The 25,671-nt window shown below is 44.7% G+C and overlaps 1 protein-coding gene across 1 annotated transcript in view; it reads right to left on the bottom strand.

Annotated features, from left to right (window-relative positions):
* LOC144752596 (VPS10 domain-containing receptor SorCS1-like) overlaps positions 1-17,204 on the bottom strand; it is a 1,975,184-nt gene extending 1,957,980 nt beyond the window's left edge. The window contains exons 1-2 of the mRNA XM_078640477.1: positions 17,193-17,204; positions 16,663-16,730 (exon numbers count right to left, since the gene is read on the bottom strand). Coding sequence (XP_078496603.1) covers positions 16,663-16,730; positions 17,193-17,204 — 80 coding nt within the window. The remainder of the gene's footprint in view (positions 1-16,662; positions 16,731-17,192) is intronic.
* Between the last annotated feature and the right edge of the window lie 8,467 nt (positions 17,205-25,671).

Genomic DNA, 25,671 nt, shown 5'->3' on the forward strand with positions numbered 1-25,671 from the left:
TTTTTTTAAAAACTGTATGAGAAATTGGATGTTGTATATTTTAATCACAGCCCTATGGGTGTTATTGAATTTGATATAATTTATTTTATTTTACAGAACTACAGGATTATTGCTGGTGGGAATTTGTTCCTGATATACGTGTGTGACAACACCTAGACATCTGCATATGACTATGGATAATCATTGTGAAGATTGAGACAGTTCGCACTATGCAACAAGTTTACTGCAACACTAGAACTGGTTTCTCTCTGTTTACTTGACATATTTCTTTGCCCACTGGGGCTGGACTCTTAATACCCTATAAAACTTGATTAGGAGCTTTCTGTCAGTATTTGGTGTACAGCGGCTCTCTTCGGCTTTTTTTTAGATACTTTGTTCAATATTGTTTTGATTGCCCACTTGGGCGTTATTTGATTTCTAAATGGGTCACGGAAGGTGTCTGTATTTGTTCACTGCCGAATGTTTTGACCCCAACTGCATTATGACAATTGCACGTATTTTACGATTGACTATATGGGTTCACTTGGACCCTTGAGTCTAACAACACTGTGTGCCTTTTTATAATTTGAAAGGGTATAACTTTATCAACACGACAAACGTGAACATTGTCGAGTGGTTAATGAATAATAATGCTGAAGTACAGTTGAATAATTGTTTTTTCCACAGTCCCATTATGAATGAATCTAAGTTAAAAAACTTAAGAAATGTATGTATTTCGGTGCTTGATTACTGGGTTTAAAATTAACTTAGCCCGCAGCATGACCGGCGAGTCTGTTATCTATTGCTTTGGTATGACGTCAATACCACGTGATTTGTATATATTGCACAGGAAACATTTTCTCGTTCTCGTGAAAAAGCGGGTTCTTCCTGCGAAACGCGTCGAGCGAAACCTTCCTCAATAAACACGCTTTTGCAACTGCAAGTGGCCCGGACAATCTTTTCTTAAGGAGGAGTAATGGTTTGATTTGATGTATTATATATATATATATAAATAAATATATATATATCTCGTATTCGTCCAACACTGCACTTCTTTCTCGGAAAATAGACGAAGCGAACCCAATATTTCAGTGCTATTGAAAGTTTATTCACAGCCCAGCACCGCCACCTATATATATATATATATATATGCATTGTTCCTTTCCTTAGTGCAGCGCATGAGTATGCTATTCTTAAAAACAAAAGTTGCTTGTGTGGGGTGATAATAATTTGGACTCCCCTGACAAAGTGGTGGTGAACTGAACTTAGTCCAGGCAACCGTGGGTATCGAAGCCAATTCTTGACGACCTGGGCTACGGCAACAGTTTGTTACGTTTGCAATTTAAATCATTATGAAGATTCAAATTCAAATGTGTATTTTGATATCTTTCAGAAATGTATTTTTGAAAACTAGTTGAAATGTATACTCGTCCTCTTGCCCCCAAACACCCAGTATAAATATTACCTTGACAGAATCAGTGGCCAAAAATTCAATCAACATGTTAGTGGAATTCAGTTGAAACATCCTATGTTGGCCACCTCAACAAAAAGAATGTTGTACATGCTTTTGACTCTAAGCTGAAGAAGCCAGTACTTTTTTTTATATAACTAACCAGGTAGTAGAATACCAGTCATATGGATAGTAACATATTGCGACTGCACTCCCCCCTTTTTAGTAGACAGTCAACCCTTTATTTTACTTTGTTTTATGAATCCACCCAAAGCAGCAGGAACATTCCTGTTAAGTATCATCAAGAGCAGTCTGAAAAATACTAAGGAATATGTCGCTCAAACTGAAATAGCCCAAAAGCAAGCCTCTTTGTACTGTATAGGGTGGCATTCACAATGCTTCATATGGGTTGTAGGAACGTAGAGACAAACTAAAGAACATTGTAAGACTGGTTGCCCCTATGCCTTGAAAAATACAACAAACAGTTTAGAAAGATTGCCAATAAATAATCAAAAAATGTTGTAGCCATTGACAAAATCAAGAATTGTTTTGGATAGGAATCATGCATTCAAGAGATAAGGGAATCAAGCTTCCTGGATTCTGGCAGGAAAAATTGAGTAAACTGCTAACTTTTGGTGCACTGGCTCCTTGATTTGAGTCCTAAATTCCAAGATTCCTGAGAGGTGATTGCTGGAAATCTAGGATGGGAGGCAAAATGGTCTGACAAAGAGCTCAGTGTTCAACACTCTCTTCCCAGCAGGACACAAGAGGTGTGTGACTGACCATCATTTGCTGGCTGTTGTCAAAGTGCTATGTTTTGTAAATGGCCATATGCAAACCAATCGAAATATCTATTAAAGTGGAAACTTAATACACACTTCTGATTCCGGAAGGGGGAGAGAATAGAAAGGTTTGCAAAACCCCAAGCCTGGTCAGCTTCAGTACAATTCGAATCATCCAGGAAAAAGGTTGAGAGGAGGCAAAACTTTATTTGTTGGCTTCTTTTTGCACCACATCACGTTCTAATTGTTTTCAGTCCCAAAAATCCTTCAGCTGCATGCTTGTCTTGACCTCATCCTGCACCCCCATCTTCCTGAGGAGATCAAAACTTTATTTGTTGGCTTCTTTTTGCACCACATCACGTTCTAATTGTTTTCAGTCCCAAAAATCCTTCAGCTGCATGCTTGTCTTGACCTCATCCTGCACCCCCATCTTCCTGAGGAGATCAAAGTTCTGTGTAGCCTGGTGTAGGAAGGTCACCCTGTGCATCAGATGAACATGAATACCTCCCCAACCACAGGAGCAGCCTTGTATTTGGGTACAGCTTGTTCGTACTCATCATGACCCTTTCTGTAGATGAACTATGGTTCCCAACGGGTTCCAGGTTACTGATGGAGGGCCCACTCAATCCCCTATTAACTGTTTTGATTTTGTATTTATAGCGTCTTTGTGGTCTCTGCCCAGCTGATGAGATTTCAAAAACTCTTTATAGATTAATAGTAACAATAAATCTGCAGATGTACAATAAACGGGATGCTTTGATCTGGATATATGTCGTCTTTGGCTGATGTACTGTAAAATATCCCAAATGTCACATTACGCACATTAAAACAACTCAATACACTTTCCACATGTCATCTATTTTATTTCAATGACAATGTCCACTACTGCTTTTAAAGGTTTGGCGTTTCCTCGAAATTACCTATGATATTTTCTTCACATTTTTATATAATGCATCGTAGCCGTGTGTAATGTAGCCAATGGACAGTGCCCAGTGACCACACTGACCAGGCACTAGGACCAGCCCGAGGGAAGGCCGAGGGCGGGAGGAAAGGGAGGAGCTGGGGGACGAAAAGGGCCGTTCACTGCTGACCACCATGCCTGTAAGACATGAATAAAGAAGCTCCCTACTAAAGCAGTTGTCCGCGTGGTCAATGGGTCAGCAACGACACTACAACTGGCGACGAAGCTAAAGACACCCTGCGCGTGTGAACAGCCACTGCAGCGACCGCCGGCCGACCGACCGGCCCGGAGCTCGCCCCACGTCCGGAGGCTCGAGTGCGCTGCGTGCCAAGAAAAGAAAACACCCACCGAGTGCCCACCTCGGCGGCGTGTAATCAGGGAGAACGCCCACCGAGTGCCCACCTCGGTGGCGAAAGCGGATCTGCGGAAAGAAGACAGCCGACTTGAAACGCCCACCGAGTGCCCACCTCGGTGGCGAACGCGGACCAGAAGAGCGCCCACCGAGTGCCCACCTCGGCGGCGGAAGCGTGGCCAGACGCGGACCTGAAGAGCGCCCACCGAGTGCCCACCTCGGCGGCGGAAGCGTGGCCAGACGCGGACCTGAAGAGCGCCCACCGAATGCCCACCTCGGTGGCGGAAGCGTGGCCAGACGCGGACCTGAAGAGCGCCCACCGAGTGCCCACCTCGGCTGCGGAAGCGTGGCAAGACTACCACCCACCGAGTGCTCACCTCGGCGGTGGAAAAGGAAGAAGACTGCCTCCTTACCTTGTGTGCCTCCAGCGGCAGATCCCCGGCTTCGGTGAGTGAAGACGCCGACCCAGCCAGGCTCCCGGTAGAAAATTGAGTGAATTCGGCCGAAATCCCGCCGAAAACGAGATTCCCGGCGGCCATCTTGGAGTCAGGCAGTCTCGACCAATCCCCTGCGAGGGATTGCCGGCGGCCATTTTGAAGTCAGGCAAAGGTCCTAAAGTAACAAACAAGCACTGGCGAGTGCAGCGCAGTTTACAAACAAGCACTGGTGAGTGCAACGAAGACTACAAACAAGCACTGGTGAGTGCAACGAAGATAATAAACAAGCACTGGCGAGTGCAACGAAGATACTAAACGAACATTGGCGATTGCAACAAAGATAATAAACAAGCACTGGCGAGTGCAACGAAAATAGCAAACCAGCACTGGCGAGTGGAACGAAGGTATCGAATAAGCACTGGCGAGTGCAACGAAAATTGCAAACAAGCACTGGCGAGTGCAACGGAGATAACAAACCAGCCCTGGCGAGTGCAACAAGAACGGACAAGAGGGTGAACACAGACTGAAAAAGGCGTCAGGAACTACGAGCGAACAATGGTCGACCCCGCCCCTGAGAGTATGTCGCGAGCATCTCTCCTGCGGTGCCCCGAGCACCTTATTATCGATTCTGGCAGGAGTATGAGCCTGCGGTGGCAAGAATGGATAGAAGACTTTGACGACTTCATAAAAGCGTCCAAGATAACAGACGCAGAAGAGCAACTACTCTTCCTCAGGAACCTGATTGGCAGGGACGGAGGACGGATCCTAAAAGAACTGCCAGAAGAATCACTGGTGTCCTACACTAAAGCACGGGAAGCCCTGAACGGTAAATTCCTGCACAAAAAGAACGTTGACTATGAGCGGTACACCTTCAATAGGGCCGTGCAAGAGAAAGGTGAACGAATGGAGGAGTTTGTGACTCGTCTGAATCGCCTAGCAAAGCATTGCGAGTTTGATAAGTTTTCGAAGGAAGACGCTCTGCGACTAAGAGTCATAGAAGGATGCCTCTCCGAACCATTGAGACGTAAGCTACTGAAGAAAAGCTACGCACTAGCGGAAATCGTGGACATGACGAGAGTAGAGGTACAAGCTGACGAGCATGCAAAGAGCATGGAAAGCGGGAAAAGCGAGCGACCGGAACAAGCCTTCAGGATGCAGTCTCGGCGCGAACTTAGGTGGTCTCCGCCAAGCGATCGCTCATCCCGGTCCAAGAAACACCACCACCAGTCTCACCGAGGGCACCAAGACACGAGATACACGAAAGGACTTTCGGACAAGCACACCAAATGTCACCGATGCGGCTACGACTTCCCACATGCAGATGCATGCCCAGCGCTGGGAGAGCAATGCCGGAAATGTGGGAGAGACAACCACTTTGAAAGCATGTGCGGGGCCATATCGAAGAGTGATCACAAGGGAAGCCACCGACGATACCCGAACTCAAACAGTCGCCATCATGTCAGGGCTGTCTAAGACAAACGTGACTCGTCCTCCGGGTCGTCACAATCAAGCGGCCGCTCCTGCAGGACACGTCAGTCTCGGCGATCATCCTCAAGAGAATCTCGATCTCCACCACCCGCTCCCCGAAAAGAATACCTCTATCGGGTGGCAGACCTTGACCAACTGAAAGAATACCCGCGTCTGGACATCAACGTTGGCTCTCACCCCACCCAGTTTGTGCTCGATAGTGGGGCAACGCTAAACTATTTACCAGCCACTGAATACCACCGGATGAATCCACAACCCGAACTAATGGAGGCCCATGTGCAAGTGTATACGTGGATGGCTGAAAAGCCACTGACGTGCCTTGGGAAGTTTGAAACGGACCTATCATATGAAGAACGGACAATACCAGCGTACATCCACGTCATTGAAGGGCCCGAAGCCGACTGCCTCCTGAGCCTGGCAACTGCCGAATGGCTGAAACTGGTGGATATCCTATTCAGAGTCACTGACAAACCAGCACTCATCCGAAAATTCCCAAAGCTGTTCCAAGGTCTAGGAAAACTGAAGAACTGTCAAATAAAACTACATATAGATGAACAAGTCACGCCGGTGGCACAACACCACCGAAAAATTCCATTTCACCTACAAGAAGCTGTGGAGAAGGAACTCGGAGACCTGCTAGAAGCAGACATCATCGAGAGAACGGAAGGGCCGACCCCGTGGGTCTCCCCGGTCGTGGTGGTCCCAAAGAAAGGAGAAACTGGCCGAGTTCGTCTGTGTGTAGACATGAGAGCGCCCAATACGGCCATCGAAAGAGAGAGACATCCTGGCCCACACATCAGTGACATGATCACGTCCCTCAACGGAGCAAAGATATTTTCAAAACTGGACCTCAACAAAGGATACCATCAGCTAGAGCTGCACGAAAGGTCAAGATACATCACAACATTCTCGACACATCTTGGACTATTCAGATATAAGAGGCTAAGTTTCGGAGTGCCATCAGCGGCAGAGATATTTCAAGAGGCCATCAGGAGAACAATACATCACATCCCACAGGTTCTGAACTACAGTGATGACATCCTCGTATACGGAGCAACTGCGGCTGAACACAACAAAGTGCTGAATCAGGTCTGTCAAGCACTGCAGGACGCGAACCTCACACTTAACGAAGCTAAATGTGAACTGCACAAACCAACACTAAAAATTTTCGGACACCTATTCTCTGGAAACGGAATGAAACCAGACCCAGAGAAGGTAGAAGCGTTAAATGACACACCAAGCCCGAAGGAGGTTGGCGATATACGATCATTCCTAGGTATGGCCAGCTACTGCTCCAGATATATTCCCGACTATGCTACATTAAGCTACCCGTTAAGGAAGCTCACTAAACAAGGGCAATCTTTCCAGTGGTCCACCCAGTGTGAAGGAGCATTTCGGGAAATTAAGAGAACTGTTGAATCAGCAAAGAACCTAGCATACTTCAACCCAGCAATGAAGACGGAGATAACGGTGGACACCAGTCCCGTAGGATTAGGTGCCATCCTGGCACAGTATGACAGGGAAGGAGACCAAAGGCACATAGTAGCGTATGCTAGCAGAAGCCTGACGGACACAGAGAGGGCCTACTCGCAACCAGAAAAAGAAAGCCTGGCGGTTGTCTGGGCGTGTGAACACTTCCACATCTTCATCTTTGGGAAACACTTCACACTCATAACTGACCACCAGGCCCTAATCACAATCTTCGGAAACCCGAAAGCAAAAATGCCACCAAGAATAGAGCGGTGGGGTCTAAGGCTGCAAGAGTACACATACACCATCATCCACAAGCCAGGCAAGGATGCAAACCCGGCAGACTACATGTCACGACACCCCATCAAAGACAACAAACCAGAACAATCAATAGCGGATGAATACATTCACTTCGTAGTGAATCAAGCGAGGCCTCCGGCTGTACCACTGGATGCCATCTGTGAAGCAACACAAACGGATGCCACCCTGCAAGAAGTGAAAAACATGATCCAAACCAACGGCTGGAGACGCAAGTCAAGCAATGGACAAAACAACACTGACATGGCGGCGTTCAAACATGTCCATGAAGAACTGTCGATAGCCGCCAATGGACTCATCTTACGAGACACGAGAATAGTAATACCACGACAACTCAGACAAGGGGTCGTCAACTTAGCGCATGAGGGACACCGGGGTGTAGTAGCTACAAAAAGAGCACTCCGCGAAAGGGTCTGGTTCCCAACACTAGATCAGATGGTGGAAGCGACATTGATGGACTGTCCGCAATGTCAACTCGTAAGTCGCCCAGACCCCCCTGCACCGCTACAAATGTCCCCACTACCGGAGGGCGTCTGGCAACACATTGCCATTGATTTCTTCGGGCCGATCAAATCGGGCCAATATGTCCTGGTCATCATGGACGAATACTCCAGATTCCCCATCGCCCAGCTGTGTGCATCCACAAAAGCATCAAGCGCCATACCCATCCTGGAAGAGGTTTTTGCCGCCTGGGGAATTCCCCTAGTGGTGAAGTCGGACAATGGACCACCTTTCAATAGCCACGACTTTGCTGAGTTCGCCCAATACCTCAACTTCACACACCGCAAGATCACGCCACTATGGCCACAGGCCAACGGAATGATTGAACGTTTCATGGCCACGATCAAGAGGACCCTACAGCAAGCAGAACTCACCGGAAAGCGCCTGCAGACAGCACTTGACGAGGTGCTGCGGGCCTATCGAAACACGCCTCATTCCACCACAGGTAAATGTCCCGCTACCATCATGCTAGGACGCCCAGTGCGCACCAGAATACCAATGATGAACCTGACTGCACCAGAACTGGATCCTGACTCTGATCACGAAGAGATCGCGGCAAGAGACAAAGAAAAGATGAAAGACTATGCTGATGAGCGACGTCACGCTGCCCCCCCGCAAATAAAAGAAGGAGACTGGGTGCTGGCAAGACAAGAGCAGCACCGAAAGACTGATTGTCGTTATAACGAGGTTCCACTCAAAGTGATCCAACAAAAGGGAACCATGATCACCGCGGAGACTGAAGGGAAGAGACTCACCAGAAATCTGACATACTTCAAAAAGTGCGGACCCACTGTCACCGAGTTACTGGCCAATCCCAAACTGGAGCCGGAAGACCCCGAGATACTGACAACCAACAGCTCACTACCAATGGAGATCACTGATGAGAATGAGAGCGACAACCCTGACCCTCAAGCACGCCCCAGACGTGTGATTAAGAAGCCATCGCGTCTGATCGAAGAACCTTAAAGAAACGAACTCGTGATTTGACCAGGGACATGTCATTATGTCATCATCCACCGAGGGGGGAGGTGTAATGTAGCCAATGGACAGTGCCCAGTGACCACACTGACCAGGCACTAGGACCAGCCCGAGGGAAGGCCGAGGGCGGGAGGAAAGGGAGGAGCTGGGGGACGAAAGGGCAGTTCACTGCTGACCACCATGCCTGTAAGACATGAATAAAGAAGCTCCCTACTAAAGCAGTTGTTCGCGTGGTCAATGGGTCAGCAACGACACTACACCGTGGCGTTAACTGCGGTTTACAGATGACCTAAGAGTTGAGAAAGCTCTCTTACACTGAACAATGTGCACAAACAGTAGAAAAACATGAACACTGTGTCCAGCAGGAATCAAACATTTAGGCACATCTCTGAGGCAGTGCAAAAGTGCGCGTAAAGGAAGACAGAAACTCTGAAATAAATAATTTGTTATACATTCTTCTGAGCAACGCAACAAGAGGGACAAACATGGAGAAACACGAGCATTGAGAGACACTGGTTTAGATGAAAAACATAAATAAATCGGGCTGAATGGGGAAGATTGTTCTAGCGCCTGTGGGCCCTAAAAGTCACTAACAAGTGTTAGGGAAGGATGAGAGAAGAGGTGTAATGGCAACTGACAGAGAAGGAAGAGTGTGAAACAAAATGAAAGATAAGACTGGGAGACTCTATTGGGAGATGAATAGAGCAGACAATGGAGGGAGGAAAGGTAAACATTGTGAACAAGTGGACATTTTTATTTCTTGGGCAACATATCTATATCTGGCGCCCATGCCGGGGAATATATTCTGCCGGTATTTTCCCCTCAGTTCTTCTGTACAAAGGCCATGGCACCTAAACGTAAATGCCACATTCTGCTTAGGGCGTTGTCCAGTTTTTACCACAAAAGTAAAGTTTTGTGTACATCAGAATATTGGCCTCCCACAGATAGTGAAGTTTACCAATTGACCGACATCTACCCTTGGTCTAGTTTTTTCTCTCTCTGCAAAATAGCAATATTTCCTCGAGTGCTAACTTTTGGTTAAAAGGAATGTGATGTTTTCTCATGAATTAATAATTTCAAAAATATTTCCATGCATCTTTGAAACTGGATGGATAATGTCAATTGTATTTCTACCACAACTGCTTTAGCGGGGTGCAAATGTGGAATGCTTTCCGACCTGTGAGTGGCAAGCATAGTATCCATACTAATTACAGGAAACTCACATGAGAAATGTTTGAACACACCCCTAATTGTAGAGCATAGTACAGAGCGTGCTCGAGCAGTGCCTTTTGAGAGATCCATTGAATGCTGGACTGACTTACAATCAGCAACGTACATAGGTGGGTTTTCCTCTAGAATGAACCCTTCCCCTCTCACCTGGTCTAAATACACTGGCAGACTTTGCCCACTAAAGAATTTCTTCGTGTTGTTTTTTTTGGCTTCGAAATCGGACTGGGAAATGCCCCAACTTCCAACTCTCTTCCATTCCCACTCACCGTGATCTACTCCTTTCCTTTGTTTCCCTTTTTTCTTCTCACTCCTCTTAAAACGTTCCCTTTCTCCTCATATCCTCTGGTCCACGCCCTGCCAGTCTCCCTCAAAACTCCTTACACTACCTGTTCTTTCTCCATCCTTTTGTTCTTTCTCTATCCTTTTGTTCTTTGGAGTGGAGAAGTGTGGCTCAATGGTTAGAGCTTATTGCAGAGAACATTGGTCCCTATATAGAAGTAATGAACACAGAGCACAATAATCATACACTTAATAAGTCGTATGTCTACTGTCCGTCCGGACAGGATTTTAATTTTCTATTTGAGTTTAAGTTTATGCGTTTCTCGGTAATGTCAAGCGGGCACAGCCGTGACCTTCAACATACAGGAGACAACAACAGAAAGATGTGAAAAGCAGGAGATCTGTCTGTACACTTGTGTGTCAGTGAGTCAGACTTAGGATATTTACATAAACCACACCATTGCATCATTCAATAGTTACTTGGGACGTTTGCATATGGGGTTAAGGGTCGACGTTTCGATGCCTTTCTTAAAATGCAGACATCATCATCAGGACATTACATGACATTATTGTTGTCAAGATTAAAATTCCACATTTACTTTACACACATATTTACAATGGACAAAAGAAGGGGGAAGAGAGAAAACAGAAAGATACATATAATTAGTAAATATATCACATATGACAAGGATCCTCTTATGTACATTAAGTGAAGGCAAGTGCCCAGGTGTTTTAGTGCAGCCATGTCGCTCGTATTTCTCATAGGTAACTCTGGAGTGATGGTTGTGGCATGCACGAAGGGGGCTTTACCGGCTAAAGAATTAAAACCATTGCTTGACACCTTTATTCGTAGTATGAGTGAAAAAGGCTCAGGGGTGTTGGGGTATAGTGAGTTGCGACACGTGACATCATGCAAAAAAGGCGCGATGGTAATAAAATTGTGTGGAAAATCTAGGCGTTTGTGAGCACGGAGTAATTTCCAGATTATAAAGTGCACCGCCGACAGTGCGCATACTTGCGTACAAAAAACGGGGAATGAACAATAAATTGCACCTACGTGGTAAAATTTCCTTGCTGGAATTTAGCGGTACCGAGAGAGTTATTACGTCGCTATGACAGACATTCTGTGAAAAGTAAAAGAACCGCCCGTTATACTTATAAATTGGCTCGCATGCAAAATACCTAAGCGAAGAACACGTTACCTTTAAAAACCGGATTTCTAATACGCGGTTAAGCGAGCTTCCGTATACAATGATACGCGGGCAGCACAATGGCTTATCTGCAAAAGTAAAAGCAAATTTTTAGCGGGAGTTAGATACCGCTACTCTAACTTACTCAAGACGATGGTGAAGAACTTACTGTAGGTACGGCTCAACGTTGCCACGGGTCTGGCGGTCTGGTGCTGTGTCGGCTAATTTTCCTGTTTAAAACGCGTGGGCTGTAACCTCGGCGATAGTGAACAGCGTGAAGGGACTAGGTAATGGGAGTGAAGTGAGGTGAATGGCAGTGTTCCCGGCGGCCATTTCTAAGTGGTGAATCGTGCTATAGTGAACATACATTTTTAGCACTTTGCACATTTACTGAGTAATTAATATACATGTTATTAATAAAATTACAGCAAGGACGTCCAATCTTCAAGTCGGTTTAACCCATTCCGAATGCTGTTAGTGCGCAAAATCCAACGTAGCTCTTCTTTGTTTAGAAGTTGTGACATGTCTGCTCCTCTGGGTGGGGGTTTAATGGTGGTGATCACAGTCCAGACAAAGTCTTTTTCAGTGTGTCCTTTATCAGAGAAATGTTCCACCAATGGCGCATTCGCTGTTTTACATTTTATCCTGCTTTTATGCTGGCCAATCCGCAGTTTTATTTTCTGGCTGGTTTGTCCTATGTAGATCAACATGCATGGACACAGGATAGCATACACCAGGTTAGCAGAATTACAATTAGAAAAGAAATTCCGTTCATATTTGATAGTTCCAAATTCAAATGTCTTTCCTTCTATAGTGGTGTCACAACAAACACAGCCCCCACACTTGACATGGCCTGTGAGCGGTGGAAGGCCCCACACATCATTTATAGTCGTTTTCAGCACAGGTTGAGGGAGAGCTGCCCTGACAAGGTGATCTTTTACATTCTTGGCACGTTTAAATGCAAACATAGGTTTTTCCAATGTTAGTTGCCCCACATTAAGGACTGACCAGTGTTTAAGGATGCTTTTTCTAATGGCATTAGAAGCCGGTGAAAATGTGGTGACACAGATTAATTTTTCTTGGGTATTCTTTTCTTTAGGTTCCAACAAAGTCTCTCTTGGACAGTACCAGGCCCTTTTGAGAGATTTCCGTACCAGTTTGCGTGGGTAACCTCTAGTTCTCAATTTTTTACTCAGAATTTTGGCCTCAGTAAAATAATCATCCCTAAAATAACAGTTTCGCCTAATGCGGAGGAACTGGGAAAAAGGTAATGAATCACGGAGGGCCCGAGGGTGGTGGCTGGTATATTCGAGCAAAGTATTGCGTTCAGTGGGCTTACGGTGCAATGTTGTAGTGAGACGTCCTTCTGTGTGCCTTATTTTTAGATCAAGGAAAGGTATGGAATCCTTGCTGGTGGACAAGGTATAGCAGAGTCCTCCACTGTTGTTGTTAAGCCAGTGTTGGAAAGCTGCGAGGTTTTCTGGAGTATCATTCCATAGGAGGAAAATATCGTCGATATATCGCTTCCACAAGGCAATGCCATTGTGGAAGGGATTCGACGTGTGGAGAATGTTAGTAGTCTCCAGATGGTCCATGTATAAAATGGCCAGGTTGGGAGCAAAAATTGCTCCCATGGATGTCCCTTTAACTTGACCATAAAATTGTCCCTCAAAAAGAAAAAAGTTTTTGGTCAGGCAAATTTCAAGAAGTTCAAGAATGAATATAGAGGGCACATTGTGGGGTCGTGGTCTTGATTCTAGTACCTTCTCTATTACACGTAGGGATTCAAATTGTGGGATATTCGTATAAAGTGATTCCACATCCAGCGTACACATAGTGCTGGATGTGGGATCAAAAGGATAATCTTCAATAAGGTTTATCATGGCCATACTGTCCCTAATGTAGCAGCTGGTATCTGGGACAAATGGCTTAATGAAATAATCTATGTAGTGCCCTAATGGTTCGAGAATCGAACCGCAGCCCGAAACTATGGGGCGACCTGGTGGTGATTGGGAGTTTTTATGAATTTTGGGCAGACAGTAGATAACTGGAATCCGTGGGGATTTAGTATTGAGAAAATCATATTCTTTTTTAGTGCAGAAGCCTGACTCAAGTGCTCTGTCAGTGACAGTTGTGATCATGTTTTGAATTTCACCAGTAGGGTTTCGCGGGAGTTTACAGTAGTGCTCCTGATTGTTCAGTTGGCGAAGCACTTCATTCTTGTAGGTTTCAATATCTTGGATTACTATCCCTCCCCCTTTATCCGCAGGTTTTATGACAAGGGATTGGTTGGTTTTGAGGGAGGAAATGGCATTCTTTTCTTCTAGAGTAATGTTGTAAGGAATAAAAGATCTTTTCCCTTCAAGGTCTGACAGATCCTTTAGAACCAATTTCTCAAATGTAGGGATCTCTGCTGGAATCATACCAGCTGTGGGAGAGAATTTGGACGGTGGTCTGAAAGGGGTATTAGACTGTTTAGGTATGGAAGGATTGAGAGTGAAAAAGCTTTTCAAACGGATTTTCCGAAAAAATCTTAGGAGTTCCGTTTGTGCTTCCTGGAAATTAGGCCTTACTGTGGGGACGAAGGATAAACCTCTGCTGAGGAGTGACACCTCATTGCTAGATAGCATGTGATTAGTGAGGTTAAAGATGGGGAGAAGGCCTGTTTCTAGAGTATTCATGGCTGGATTAGTGATGGTTTCATTGAGCGCAGCTACCACTGGTAATGCTGGCGGCGTGTGAATCGTTCCCCGGGGGGGTTCTGTGGTTTGGGCCATGTTTTTCCTCTTCCTCTGGGTTGGCCTCGGCCACCTTCTAAAAAATTCCTATTAGAAGGGCCTGGGCTGTCGCTTTGATCTGAGTTGCCGGATGTATCGGCTGAACTATCAGTAAAGCCGACGTATTGCTGTCTCCTATTATATCTGCCCCAAGGTCTCTGTTGTTGTGGACCGTTGTAAGGGCGATTAGTGTAATAGTCTTTATTAAGGTACGGGTATGCTCTTTCTTGATTGAAATTTTTAATGTCCTTCTTAACCTTAATTTGTTTTTTGTTTAGTTCAAATTTATGAAACTCATCTATAGTCTTGTTTATTTTTTCAAGGAGTTTACTGGTTTCTACGCTAGTGGTATTATCTTTGATCTGTTTTTCCAAGTCTGTTATTTCGATACTCAATTTTTGTAGTTCTTCTGTCGCAATTTCAATTCCCAGCACCATCCAGTGCCGGGAACATGTAGTACTGATGTAACTAAATCCTTTCAGATATTTCGGATTTGTAGTAAACACCCCAGGTACGTTGCGTACTTGTAGGCCTAAAGGTATAGTGTTGGATTTTAGATAATCGGTCAAAAGTCTGACCATTAGAAGCAGGCGAACCTCTTTTTTCTTTAACTTCTCTAAGTCATCTGTTTGAGTGGTACTTGATGTTGTCGGTGTTTCGGATGGGTCCGAAAGGAGAGAGGGACCCCCTAGTATTTTATTAATATACTCTAAATCGTACATAGGAGGGTGAGGGTCAGACATACTAATAAAGACAAAAAAAGGGGGGGTAAGGAATGAAAAGGGAAAAATGACACAGGACAGGGTGAGCCCACTTGAGAAAAAAGGGGCCTGGGATTAGCAAGATCCCTTGCAATCCAGCGATTGCGCTAATTATGTTTAGACAGAACAAGGGAACCCTTAAGGTATAGCATAGGGACCTTGGGCATTACATATTGCAGAGAACATTGGTCCCTATATAGAAGTAATGAACACAGAGCACAATAATCATACACTTAATAAGTCGTATGTCTACTGTCCGTCCGGACAGGATTTTAATTTTCTAGAAAATTAAAATCCTGTCCGGACGGACAGTAGACATACGACTTATTAAGTGTATGATTATTGTGCTCTGTGTTCATTACTTCTATATAGGGACCAATGTTCTCTGCAATATGTAATGCCCAAGGTCCCTATGCTATACCTTAAGGGTTCCCTTGTTCTGTCTAAACTCAATGGTTAGAGCGGCAGACCCTGATGCAGAGGTCTAGCCCAGGACCAGGGTTCAATTCCCCGCCTCGGTGGGTCTTGGGCTCAAAATTCCACGGACCTGATAATTCTCGCCTCGGTGCCTATTCCAATCATGGAGTCCCACTCTCTAACTCTGGGCAATAGCTTGCTTAATCTCCACAACGGCCCCCACAACGCTAAGGATGCCTGGCCTCCACCTTGGGGGTGCCCTGGAGTGGACACCTCACAGGGAAAGCCAGGATGGGTTCCACAGCGGTATTCGTTCAAGCGCCTTGAGACCCTTGCGGGTGAGTAGTGCGCTATACAAGTATCAATTTACATTTCTTTTGTTGACATACTTCTATTTAGCGCCTTTCTGTCCCCAATTTTCTTGTCATCCTTATTTATTATTCCCTTTGTTTCACTCTTTCCTCGCCTTATGTTTCTCTTTCTTCATTTTCTCCTTATCCTTCTATTCTTTCCTCCACAATCCTACCACTCCGTCCCCTCCCACAAATGCAAACGTGGGACCTAGGAAGGCTGTGTTTAAATCACTTGGATTGGGTGACATAACCTAATTGTATTTTGGACATGGCAGGCCGTCCCACCGGCAGCTGTGCACTGAACTTTGGAATCCATCGTAACAAAACCGCTGTTTTGCTTTTGACCAACAGGAACAACCTAAAGCTTTTGTTTTGTTCTTTCTCAATCCGCACTGCACACGAGGCGACCCAGCAGATTCAAAAGACCCATTGAGACATGCAACACAGCTCTGGATGAAGCAGCAGAATGAAGGATGTTATAAATAATAAAATACAGAAAATGATCTCATTTATTTGCAAGGTTAAGGAGGTGGCTTTTTCTTTATCTGTGCCACCAGCTCCTTGGCTTACTTTAAGAGACAGCGGCTGGTGCAACAAAGCGCTCATTGACATGCCCGTCTCATCCTGCAGTGCCGGGGATTTACTGTACCTTGCTGGCACCTGATAGGAAAACGTGCCGCGCGACCCGCGTCCTAGCGCTGCCATTGGAATGTGCGTCTTGGGATGGCGGCGCTGCACTTGGAACGCATCCAAGCGCGTTTCCATCAGAGTAAAGTTACTCAGAGACTCTAAGCCGCAAATGCAGAGGCACGCGGGATCGCCAGCCTGCCAGACTATATGCAGGACCACAAACAAACAAAATTACATTAAATTGGCAAACTGGATTATTTTGCGTGTTTTTTTTAAACAGGTAATTAGCAGTCACATTAAGCTACGCACCTCCACAGCGAGCTCTCGGTGATGCTCCCCAGGTTGTAGTCGTACAGCTTAGTCAGAATGAGAATCACCTGCAGGCGAGAGAGAGAGAGAGAAATCTCGTGGTTAGTCTTAAACAATTACTGCCATTCCACTCCAAATGAGATGACCCGAGGGAGGGCTCAGTATTCATTTATTGGACGCGCCGCTATAATTGTGGAAACTGCTCTAGCGATCGCCTAATCTGACGCGGGGATTGAGGCTCGGAGCAGCGAGGGCTCTCTATCCGCTACACTAACAAACGCGCGCTCCCACTCCACCCACAGCCTCTCTGCCTCGATTGCAGAAACCTGCTAATGACCGGAAGTGCTATGGACCGGTTGAGGCACGAGGACAGCAGTGTGAACTGCTGCCAGCGCATCCTGCCTGTCACTGTTCCCTGAGCCATCTTTGCACCTGTTTAGGGAACATTTTCATCATCCACACTTCCAAGCATCCATCTCAAACACAGAGTCCGATTCACAAAAAATGGTCTTTGAGTAGTGGCGACTTACTTCTGTTACCATCAGGGCTTTAAGTGGGCCGGGATTCAGACCATGTAGTAATTAAAACCGAACATTGCAAATGCTCCCTATGGTGTCTTAAATTAATTTCCTTAACTGTACTGGCAAAAAACTGAACAATGTGTGTACAATTATTGTCCAAAACGTTAACGTAAACCATATTAGTTATTTAGTTCCTGTGTATGTTTTACGTTTTACTTAAAAAAAATTGCATTCCCTGACAGTGCAAGCTATTTCCAAGATGATGTGTTTCTATATTTTTGTTCCTGTGACATAGTACTGTCATATAGCGCATACTTTGAACTGAGTCGCCTTCAGGTGTTTATAACGGAAATCGAGGGATCTGGGGTTGTGGTAGAAGGCAGTGCGAGTTTCTCACAGTACCTGTCAGTAGGTCAGACAATGTTCAGAATACAAAGAAATACAATACTTTCCCTCTCTGGAGGGCAAGGGTTACCTATTTTAGTTGAAATGGTGAGTTTTTTCAAATGTGTGTTAAGGCGGTGCACAGTTGTCAAAATACTTAAGGTCTAAGCATAAGAAAATGCAGTGCTTACAGGTGAGTGGGTAGATTACGTGATTGGGAGTGGAGAAGTGACGGAAATGCAAGAAAGTACCTTTAGTAGACAGCGAAAAAAGGCTGCTTGAGAGTGAAGAGACAAGGTGTGAAATACGCAGATGAGGATTTCACATAGATGTGGTCAGAAAAAGGGTGTGGGTGACTAACAGAGTGAACTTAATAGGGTTGATTGAGACACTGAAGATCACTACCCCTTCCACAGGCTCCTACTGTCACAATTGAAACATTCTCTATATTCATTATGACATTTTTCATATACCTTAGACAGCTTACACCCACTGACAAAATCAATAATATTTGCTTCTTTTAGGTGTATGTCAATTATCACATAAACGGAAAATGGAGGGAAGGAGCAGCAAGCTGACCATGGAGGGAAGGGTCAGCAAGCTTACCACGAAGGGCAAGTGGGAGGGTCGGGGGCATACAGAGTAAAGTGTGCAAGCATGAGTTTATCAGGGGCAGTGTGGTGATCATGGAGGGCAGACTGGCATTAGCTGGACTAACACAAAGGACCACAGTGGGCATGAAAAGGGTGTAGCAGCATGGAAAACAAAGGGCGGAGGGGTGGGGTAGGGGTAGCAAATAGATCACAGAGGGTAGGAAGGACGCAGAATGGGATGGACACAGAATGGAGGGCGTGGCGAATATGGGCAGTGGCCACAAACTGACCACAGAGAGCATGCACAATGGAGCAGGTGCATGAAGGTGGAAAACAAAGGTCAGGTGGGAAAGGAGTGGTGGCATGGTCAACAAGCTGAGCACATAGTGTAGGAAGAAAATGACAGGGGCATCAAGGTAACCATTCAGGGCAGGCTGTCATGGGCATTGGCACTTTCACATATAACTGAGCACAGGGACAGGGAGGAAGGGTCAGCAAGCGAATCACTGAGAGGAGGGATCAAAGTCAGGGGCAGCCAGCAGATCATGGAGAGCTGGATAGCACAGGCACAAAGAGTCATGGAACACAGGACGGAGTGGGCAGGGGGCCATGCACACAGAATTTAGGGGAGATGGGTGGGGGCGGGGCAGCAAGTTGACCATGTACAGCAGGCAGTAGGGGCCAGGGGAACACATGGGGGAGGGGAAAGGCAGCAAGCTGATTACAGAGGACAGGCCAGCAAAGCCAGTGGAAGCACAATGGACCACCTACGACTGCAGAGAGAGGGAAGGGGCAGACAACCAGCGAAATCAAGGGCAGGGGCAGTAAGCTGACCACGGAGGACAGGCTGGCAAGGGCAGAGTCAGGATAAACCACAGGCAGCCGAGAGAAGGGTGGGGCAGAGTGCTGAGCATGGGAGTCAGACCGGCATGAGTTGGATTAGCGCAATGGACCATGGAAGGCAAGAGTGAGGATGCACAGGCACATGCATGGAGATCAGAGGTCAGGAGGAGAGGCAGCAAGCTGACCACGGAGGGCAGGCCGACAGAAGTAGCAAAATAGACCACAGATGGCAGGAGGGACAAGACATGCATGTACACAGAGGGAATGGAGGGCATGGTGGATGATTTCAGGGACAGCAACTTGATCACAAATGGCAGGAGGAAGACAGCAGTGGGCCGACCTTGGAGTACAGAGAGCAGGAGCAGCAAGGTGACCGCAGAGAGAAGGCAGGAGTGGACAGGAGAATGCAGAGGACGAAAGAGGGACTGCAAGCAGAGCATAGAGGGTTGGGCAGTTTAGGCTGGGGAAGCACAGCAGACCACAGAAGGCAGGAGGGAGGGAGGAGGCAGGGGCACACAACGGGAGAACAAATGACAGTAGAGAAGTTGCAGTAGAAGCAAGCAGGGGCATAAAGGAGAACCAGCAAGCTGATCACTGACAGCAGGCTGCTGTGGATTGGCCACCCAAGGGGGTAGGTTCGGCCAACCCATCACTGTTCATGACCAAAGGCAGTGAACAATTGGGTGGTTGGCTGAATGGTTTTTTTTTAAACTAGGAATTCACAGGAAAAAAACAAAAGGTTAAAGTGGCATTATGAATAGATGCTAGTAGGGGTTAAAAACAAATGTTTATAAACCTAAAATCCTTTCCCTGTTATGTATTAGTGATTGGAACATTGAAATGTTGGTAGCTCCATTGAAAACAATGGAGTGCTCTGGGCTTATAATGGCTGGTATAAGCCTGGAGCTCCAACATTCCAATCTTTCTTTGTTCACAGCTCTGGCTGTGAACAAAGGCTTCAGAGAGCCTGAAGGAAATCCAAACCCCTCGCGCTCCCACAAGGCTTTGTTTCTTTTTGTTACAACATTCTGCCCTCTGGTGGCAGAATGTTCTAACAGCCTTATAGCCCTTCGTAGCTGGGCTATACCGGCTATTAAAGTCCCTCTCCCTTGTTAAAGGCCCAGCCGAATTAACGCTGGAGAGGGCCTTTAATAGCCAGTGTAGCCCTCTAAGGCGGGCTATAAGGCTATAATAGAAATAGTAATATTGCTAACTATAACTAGTGCCCATCATGCACAGCTTATGGCCTCACAGATTATGATATTTAAATAGAATTTTTCCATCAGGCCAAAGTAACTATGCAGAGTCAATGTAATTCAGTTGCACAAGTCCTTAAAGTGTGCAACAAATAAAAAAAAAAGGATGATCTTCTGGACAGAGGATGTAGCCATACAGCTAGGGCAGTCGACCTCAAATCTAGGAAACCATGTTCGAATATCGGCAGCAACGCTCAACATCCTGGGATTCTGGGCAAATCACGTAATCTCCCTGTGCTTAACAAAAAGGAATGTGTCTTTATGTAATGAAACTGGTGCTCATGTAAAGTGATCTGATACCTGATAAGTTTAGGTCAAGTTTGCTGTATATAAATCTCAGAAAGAAAAAATCAGCAGTTCTTAATCAAGGGTCAATGACCCCTATTCAGTGGGTCTGTGATGGTTAGTAAAATGAAATATTACCAGTCAAAGTACAGAAGAAAAAGGTACAATTTAGAAAATGTTATGTAAATGTGAATTATTTGAAAATGGAGGCTAAAAGTTAAGTCGGTATCCTTAGCTTGATATGTGGGAGCAGCACAATTACAGCAAACAAAAGACAATGTAGATGATGGGTAGCATCAATCGACGTTTCAGCGGAAAGAGCATGCATTAGGAGTTAAAAAGGCAAAGTGATATGCTAGAATCTAGCATATTGCTTGGTCTTTGAGATTTAAAAAAATATATTTACAAAAGCTCCAGATGACACCCCTTTTCCTATATTTGCATGTTAACCCCTTCAGTGCTGCCGTCGGCCGTTGGACGTTGCGAGCACTACCTATGTAGTGCTGTGCACGTCCAACGGCCGACGCGGCTCCACCCATTTCTTAGAACGTTCAGCACTGGCGCTGAACGTTCGAAGCAAGAAACGGGTTAAATAAATACAATATTTAGTCATTTATGCATTGTTTTAATGTGTTTTTTTTGCAAATGTGTGCATTATTTTAAAGTTAAAGAGATACAGATTGCTTAGGCTGGGGTCCTGGCTTCCAGTAATGACTCAGTCGGGGTTCTCAGGCAGAGTTAATAATTCAGCAGGGCTCCATATAAATGTAAAGGTTTAAAACTGCGGCCTCAATCATTTCAATCTTATCTCAGCTCTAATTTCTTGGTTCACTTTCATTTGAATTCCCTCATCTGTCATTTGTCCTTGTTCTTATGGCCGTTTAGATAGCTTTCATATTTTAACCAGACTTTGTCATAAGTGCAACTACCCATTTTCAGTAGGAGTATGAAGTAATTGCTAAAACACTCGACATTGGGAAAGGTGAAAAATATAGTAAGAGAGATGCTTTGTTTACTCCATCCAGAATCCCATTCATCTTGCTTGTTATTAAAAGTTGGGCAGGATATGGATATTGCATGAGCAGTTAGAGTTTGGGTCACATAAATATTTCCAGTTCACAATTACCAATACTGTCACTATTTTAATAATGTTAATAACCTCTAGGTCTTTCCTGCAGTTTCTTGAATTTTACCCGGCGACATTAAGATAAGATTTGATCTCAAAATAAAATTTCAAATTGCTTTCTTACCTAGCTCATCTGATAAACCATATGTTGAAAAAGTACTTTCCATTCCCTTTAAATTATATCTGTCCAAGTCTTTACAGACAAGCCACGTAGGGAGATTTTTTTTTTTGATAACAAATGGTTCCATAGTCCATGATATATATCAGGTAAAAGGCCAACTTAGACAGTGGTGACACTTGAGCATTCCTCTCATCTCTGAAGATGCCATAGTGTCAATTCCCATTGCAATCAGCAATCCCTTTTCTTTTAAAATAGCTCATAGGCTCTGCCAGAACATCATGATTCTTGATTCATCTAGTGCATTAGTAGATGCATGCAATATTGATTCTCAAACTTTAACTCGAAACTCTAAAAAAATGTATATAAATGGTCACAAGCGCCACCCATGACCACCATAATGGTTGTTATGGAGCCTCAATATTGAGAGCAGGTAAGACCTCGATCGTTATCCACAGTCAACCTACAGTAGTCAGATATATCTTGCTATTATCTAGTGGACCATACTATTTTGTATGTATCTTATTATCTAGAATGGAGCAAATAGAAGGTAAAACCTTGAATGCACCGCTTGAAAATGCATACAATTCGCGATTTCTGCTTCCACTTTATTTTTTGTATTTGCTTTCCTGTATAAGCACTTTAGGCCTCTATTTTTTATGGGCAAAGTTACTTTAGGGATAATAATACATTATTAATTATCCGAATTTTAATTAATTAACCTTCTTAAGCATGACTGCTAGAAATTTCAGTTAGCGATTATTGGTGAACGAGTCACTCCCACTTTATATTTAGTAACAAGAAAGTTGAAGCAGCCAAGTCATAGAAGTAGTGAATTGCAAATTCACTACAAGAATTTAAGGACTTTATTTGTTATGCTCAGAGGATTCCAGTGTACTGTAAAAATAGTAACACTTCCCACATACTTTTTTTTTTTAAAGGTTGAAATAGTCACTGATCCCATAACTTACGTCTTGCAACAACCTTTATTATTCTATAGCTGCATTAAGCCACTAAATGGGAACATAAGCATTAGGCTTCTTCAATACGGGAGACGTTAAGATTTACATTTACACATAGAAAAATTGCAATATTCTACATTCAGCCATGTACCTAGTTTATCAATGTTTGGACATGTACACAATTTCCTTGTGACTCATGCCCTAATTAAGCATTTCACAACATTTATATATGTATTGTGTTTATGTATGCTGGAAAACTATCACACTTCCCCCCCTCTCATTGTGTAATCAGTATATGTCATTCACAGATTATACATACGTCCAGTTATGTTACTTGTTGACATTCCATTTGTTTATATTTTTGGGGATTCAAAAACATTTTACATAAAATACATCAGTGCCTGCACATATCCCGATAAAAACGGGACTAGTGTAAGTTAGTAATTTAGTGCTAGAAAAGCATGGCAATATAATAGTAATGTTTACAAAGTTACTATTCTGTAGTGCGAAACAACATTTTCTTTGCATTTCTATGGTACTTTTGTATTGGGTAAAGAAGCCAGCTTTGGCAATCACTTTATACATTTACAGGGGTATAATGGAGGCTACTGATGCATGCAGAATGGGGACGAAATTCACTCTTTTTTTCTTTTTCTTTTTTAGTCCTCATCTCCACCATGGTTGTAATCTGCCAAACCTCTGAACAGGGAAGAAAGGCATATGGTGGTGCTGACATGCTGACTAAGTCAGAGACTGGTAAGGGTACAAACGGTACGTGGAGCTGCCATGACCCTACAGCTATGTCGTTCACCCTGCCGATCCTGACACCTGTTACTTATTAGACAGATACTAACCATAAGCCAAATTACCACCATTGCTTATATCCACCGATACGCCAAATGGAAAAGGCGAAGTTGTTTATCAGGGAGAGTATATCATGGCTTCATAATCATTGGACCTGGGGGAAAAAAAAAAAAAAACAGCACGACTAGTGAGACCAATCAAGTAGATGCCAAAAAGCTCTTTTATCTTGTTTCCCAGCCCTGGCGAGATCTAATTTTGATATTTGTAGCATTGAAGTACACCAGTCATGTAAAAAAGGAGGAGAAGCCTCTTTCCATCACTTGCAGATTTTTCTACGGGCCACCAAGATAGAGTAAAACAAGAGGTTTTTGGCAGGTCTTCACTTCTGATCTACTACACCGAAGATTACTAGCCGAAGATCAATAACCACTGTAAAAGTGATGGAGGATGTGAGTTTGTTGCTAATTTGATCCCAGAAAGACGTCAGGGGTGGGCAGTCATAGAACATGTGTACATCAGAGGCCACCACTAGACCACACCGGGCACATGCCACCGGGTCCCCTGTTGAAAATGTAGACAACCTCTGAGGGGAGTAGTAAGCCCTATGAAGGGTAAAAAGGTGGTTCTTGCGGAGCCAGGCTGGTTTGACTAGGTCCCACAAGACATTACAGGACATTAGCCATAGATCGTTCAAGTTCAGGGAAGGCATCAAGGAACCCCACAGTAGGTCTAGGAGATGGAATTCCCCATCGATCTCTTCCAAGATTAAATTGTACCATAGGGAGACTTACTTAGATACTGATGGTTTATCGAGCAAAGAAGATTCCAGTTGGCTGCCTCCCCCTAGAGGCGTGTTGTGACAACGGGGGGCTCTAGCTGACTGTGCTTTGGCCCAGCTTGAAAGTTGCAGATACTTCAATCTGGAGAAATTAGAGCCCACCTTGCTCGCTAGATATTCCCAGGAAAGCATGGTCCCTTCCACAAACAAGTCACCCCATGTAGAAATTCCGGCGTCTTTTAGTGGGACTACCAGTACATCGTTTACCCAACCAGGAGCAGCAGGGAGATCCCATATAGGAGATCTACTCGAGTAATATCTTAGTTTGGTTGCAGCTCTGAGATTGAACCAAGTTCTTGCTAGGCCCTGCAGTACCTTCAATTTAACCTTTTTGAAATATTTAGGGTCACCAAACTTAAAAAGGAAACCCGACTGCCCAACTCCTTCACCCTGTAGTAAAGCCGTAAACATCATCCCTATGCCTTGGTCTGATGGGATTTTCAGCAACATTCGTGTATGTGTCATCTGAAAGGCCCACGCATATATCTGAAGGTCAGGACCGGCCAAACCACCTTTCTCCCTATGACGCCTTATTTTCTTCCAAGCTATTCTTACACTTTTATTTTTCCAAATAAATGAAGAGATGTCACTCTGCAACTTCGCCATCAGTGATGTGTCAAAATAAAGTGGTATGGTATTAAAAATAAAAGTCAACTTAGGTAAAATGGACATTTTCACTAGATTTGCACGACCCAGAACTGTCAGAGGGAGATGTCCCCAAGACCCCATTAACTTCCGGCAATCTTTAGCAACTATAGTAAAGTTGGTAGAAGCAATCACGTTGATATCTTTAACGATTCTTAAACCAAGATATCTCAAATTCCTACTTAGTTGCTCATTAAAACCTGTTACATCGCTATTCCATGCCATAATTTCAGTCTTGGAGGCATTTACCTCATACCCTGAGATTTTCCCAAATTCCAGTGCTAGGTTTACGGCTGCCGGGAACGCGGTACTAATCTCTGATGTCATGATCATAATGTCGTCTGCATACAGGGACACCCTTTTTTCCCAATCTCTGTATTTAAAAGGCTTGATGTTATTATCCTCCCGAAATTTTTGAGCAAACGGCTCTATATAAAGATCGAAAAGCAGAGGGGATAAAGGGCAACCCTGCCGTATGCCCCTAGTGATAGTAAATGGTTTGGACAGACCACAGTTAACCAAGACCGATGGAGATGGATTATGGTATAAGAGTTCCACCGCTCTGCGGAAAGCCCGACCCACGCCGAATTTTTCCAAGGCCCCCGACAGGTACAACCAATTGACCCTGTCGAAG

The sequence above is a fragment of the Lissotriton helveticus genome, chromosome 5_1 (genome assembly GCF_964261635.1).
Source record: "Lissotriton helveticus chromosome 5_1, aLisHel1.1, whole genome shotgun sequence".
NCBI lineage: Eukaryota > Metazoa > Chordata > Amphibia > Caudata > Salamandridae > Lissotriton > Lissotriton helveticus.